This window comes from Lactuca saligna, chromosome 4, assembly GCF_052625555.1.
Source record: "Lactuca saligna cultivar CGN05327 chromosome 4, ASM5262555v1, whole genome shotgun sequence".
Taxonomy (NCBI): domain Eukaryota; kingdom Viridiplantae; phylum Streptophyta; class Magnoliopsida; order Asterales; family Asteraceae; genus Lactuca; species Lactuca saligna.
In genome coordinates this window covers 70,871,941-70,876,270 of record NC_136420.1, presented here as the reverse complement: position 1 = coordinate 70,876,270, position 4,330 = coordinate 70,871,941, and the positions used below count along the sequence as shown (strand labels likewise).

The window sequence follows — 4,330 nt, the reverse complement described above, 5'->3', positions numbered from 1 at the left end:
AACATCTAAGAAACATATCGATAATGGCTTAAAATGCTCAAGAACATAATCTGACCACACTACATCGGATGCTCGTGTTGGTTTCGACCTCAACAATGATGAACCCGTTTAAGTTATACCATCTTCCCCACCAATGGGAAGGAACAAAGCAAAATGCAAAGATAAAAACAAAGCGTTAGATTATGATGACTTGAAAAAATGGGAGATGATGTGAAGGGTATAAAAGAAAGAATAGACAAGTTTTTGCAAATTTCTTCCGAAAAAGAGCGTAGGAAATAAAGAGACAGTGACATAAAAATGCTAACGCTAGACACAACGAACATGACCGTAGAGGAGTTTGAAATTACATTGACGATGAAAGTCGAAGTCAAAAAATTAAAATTTCTAGCTATTTTTAGTTGTTTGTTGTCTTTTTTTTATTATTATTTTTTATGTTAGTAGGTTTAAAATTCTAGTTTTTATTTATTTATTTATTTTCTAAGTGTTTACGAGTTTTTTTGATGTCAACTTTTTTTTTTTTTTTTTTTTTTTTACAATAATGCTATGCAATGTTTTTATTTTTATTTTTTATTTTGAAATAATATTATGTTTTTTTTATTAAAATTAAAATTTTTATTTAAATTAAATTATTAAAAATAATGACACCACATTTGACAAAGAAACCATGCGACAAAAAAAACTATACCTTTTTTTTTTTTGGTAAAAATAACATGATAGATCAAAAAATATAATTTATGATCTGTGTGGCACCACTGGAGTCTTATTTAATCTTTAAACACAATGGATGGATAGTTCTTTTGGTGTGTAAACCAAGACGCAACCAATGTAGGTAAACCGTAAGCATATCGTGTCCATTTAAGTTTGGCGTACCAAGGTCACGTCTACAATATAGATATTTACACTAGTTTTAAATTATGGTTATATATTTTGAAATCAGTAATAAATTAATAAAAACATATAAAGCACTAAAACAGAAGGGATTCAAAAACCCTTCAAATTATTATTGATTTGAACCAACATATAATCATCACTTACATAATTAGGATTCAATAGTTCTTGGGATTCAGACTTAAACAAGTTATTACAGTTTCTTATTTCTCTACCTTCTTCTCTGGTGCTCCCATCGATGTAAGTTGAATTAGAAATCGAGTTCACAAGAGTTGAGCTTGGTGAAGCTATTGAAGAATTCGCAAAACTTTGACGTGAGGCAGAATTTGTTGCTGACATTGATTGAGGATTAATGTGATATCCATAGTTGTCATACAAGGTGACGAAGCTCTCAAGATTATTACAAGTTAAAATATCAATATATGGAAAAGTTTGAGGTTTAAAATCTGAAATACTTGAAGGAAATTCGTTTACATTGGGTTGTATGAGCTTGGATGTTTCACAAGAAGATGTAACAACACACGTAGGCGTACTCAAGGAAGCACAATCTGACATTTCTTGAATTAGGGTTTGATCTTGGAGTAAATGATGGTTTTCTCGAACTTGTAGGGTATTTTCAAGCTGGAGCTGGTCTTTTTGGTGAATGAAGTTAGGGTTTTGATTGCCTTGTGATGAGAGGTGTGAAGCTGCTAACCTCATAAATTCAGGGTTAACCATGGGTTGGATCCTCAACAAGTTCATTTGAGGCGAATTGTAAATAGACGAGTTCAAAATAGATGAAAGAGCAAGAATATCAAGTCGAGTAGTGTGAGTGATCGGATCAATTCCCATTCGAAGAAGCCTTTTCCTGATGTGAGTGTTCCAAAAGTTTTTTATTTCATTATCAGTTCTTCCAGGTAAATGAGCTGCAATTGTTGACCATCTGCAATAACAAAATATCAATGATTAGACACCACACAACTAGAAAGATTAAAATTTCAATAAATCCCATGTTGGAAAATGACATTTTGAGAGAATACAACTTTTCCAAAAGTATTAAGAAGAATAATTAAAGAACGATATTGAGAACTTTGACTTACTTGTTTCCCAATATACTATGAAGTTTAATGATTGTTTCTTCCTCTTCAGAAGAAAACTTGCCTCTTTTAATGTCAGGCTTAAGATAATTCGTCCATCTTAACCTACAGCTTTTTCCACATCTTTGCAAACCTATATATATAATTAAAACAAAATTAGAAGTCAATTACAACTAAAAAAAAGTTAGAGAAAACATGTTATCCGTGACGAAACATGGGTAAAGGCTATCTTCTTTGACTTTTAATTTTAAACGTAACCATTTCAATCTTACCAAGAAATAAAAAAAAAACAGTAAATTAATACAATTAGTCAATGTTTATAAATGTAGCACAAAATGTAATCATTATAAAGCTTAGGATTTACTACTCAACTATGGCATTTGATCTTTCTGTTAAGAACAACTTAAATATAGTTTGGTCAAAATAAAACAAAAATATTATATATATAGTAATCTTACATTCCAATTTGGTTCAAATTCGGTTGTTTTAAAACCGAAAAGGACGAGAAGACAACGAGACAAGAATGAAAGAAACATACCAGCATTCTTGGGCAGCGTTCTCCAATTTCTATAACCATTCTTGTGAATGTAATCAATGAGTTTTTGATCTTCTTCGGTAGTCCATGGACCTTTCCTTATACCACCATTCTTTTCACAGCAAGGCGTTCTTCCCATGGTGTTGAACTAAGTGGATCAGTTTCAGGCTCTGCTGTTATATAGAGAGAGAGAGAGAGACGTACAAAGAGACTTGAATGCGTGTAAAGTGGAGGTAGCCGTACGTATAAATATGGCGGACGATCAAAAGGAAGTCAATTAGATTGAGACTTTGGGTGGCCGTCCTTTTAACAAATATGGCTACGTGTCCCTTCTTCTTGGAAATATAACATACACGTCCATAGTTTATATATATATATATATATATATATATATATATATATATATATATATATATATATATATATATATATATATATATATATATATATATATATATATATATATATATATATATATATATTCAAGCTGTGAATTTGGATTGTATTTGATTCACCCGCTGACATTCACACTGTAGTTATATGACATTGAATTATTGATTTGTGTTAGTTACATGTGAATATGACTATATGGGTAAACTTATATGTATGAATCTCTCAAAATTCTTACGTAAATAATTAAAATGTCACTAATTAAAATGTTGACATGGTAAAAAATTAGAATATTACAAATGAATTTCTTAGAGTTATGATATAGATTGTTGCTCGTTTACTTGCTATGTCTATATAAATATTTCTTATAATTTCATAAATATAAAAGATAAAAAAATATTTACAAAAATTTGAATGCTATTGCTACAATGAGATTGATTTTTCTCAAGTATAATAGCACAATATATTTAGATGTAAATGTGAATATGTATTCTGTCTACATGTGAATGTGAGTAATTTATTTGTAAACTAGGTGTAAGATCCATATCAAGGTTGTCAAGATCGGGATCCTACTTAGGATCGATTTTGGGTTTGCAAAATCAGGATCGTAAGATCGGGATCGAGATCTTAAGATCCCACAAAATAGAATATAATTTTAATTTATAATATTTAATCATGAAAACTATTTCAAACATTTAGTTTTTCGTTCAAAAGTTATAAAAATTTCAAAATATTAGTCATAAGTCACAATAAAAAAAATTTCATTTGCAAAAGGATAAAAGGCATAAAGTGGTAAAAAAAATTTCATTTGCAAAAAAATAAAAAAAAAAAAATCAAAGGAAGGTAGGATCGGATCGGATCTCGATCCTACGATCCTACCTACGATCTTACGAATTTACCTGCGATCCTACTCCAAATACGATCCTTTTACGATTCGGATCGTTTTTCATACCTAGGATCGTAGGATCGTACGATACTACGATCAGGATCGCGATTTTGACAACTATGATCCATATATTAAATGAATTTATTTAAAAACAAATTAAATATAAAATTCTAAACATTTGAAAAGTATGAATTAATAAGAAAAGTAATAAAACATTGAATTATAAAAATTAAAATGTTTTTGTCTTCTCTTTTAAATTTAAATAAATAACTTAGATAAATAAATAAAGAAAATTAATGAATCTTTAATTTGGTAATTTTGAAATTAGAAAGAAAGTTTATTAATGAAATTGATATGCATTTATTATTGAATATAAATACTATCTACAATTTAATAAAATACAAATACCATAAAATGATATTTGGAATAAAAATTAATTTAAAATAAACACAAAATTATATGTCTCAAAATAAATAAGAATGTGACATATAACAAAAAAATCTTTATTTATTAGAGATGATATAATTAAATTTATTTGATGACGATCAAAATGTT

General features: G+C 28.6%; 1 protein-coding gene across 1 annotated transcript; it reads right to left on the bottom strand.

Annotated features, from left to right (window-relative positions):
• Positions 1–971: 971 nt before the first annotated feature.
• On the bottom strand, positions 972–2,793 carry LOC145038607 (transcription factor MYB41-like). Its single transcript, XM_078986914.1, has 3 exons — positions 2,503–2,793; positions 1,968–2,097; positions 972–1,810 (listed from the first exon to the last, which is right to left on the bottom strand). The coding sequence occupies exons 1-3, from the start codon at positions 2,636–2,638 to the stop codon at positions 982–984; spliced, it is 1,095 nt and encodes a 364-aa protein (XP_078843040.1). The 5' UTR covers positions 2,639–2,793; the 3' UTR covers positions 972–981.
• Positions 2,794–4,330: the final 1,537 nt, after the last annotated feature.

Coding starts and splice junctions, on each gene's coding strand:
- LOC145038607 (XM_078986914.1), bottom strand. CDS start 2,638: ATGGGAAGAACGCCTTGCTGTGAAAAGAATGGTGGTATAAGGAAAGGT. Junction 2,098..2,502: donor AACGCTGCCCAAGAATGCTG/GTATGTTTCTTT, acceptor TTATATATATAG/GTTTGCAAAGATGTGGAAAA. Junction 1,811..1,967: donor CATAGTATATTGGGAAACAA/GTAAGTCAAAGT, acceptor TTGTTATTGCAG/ATGGTCAACAATTGCAGCTC.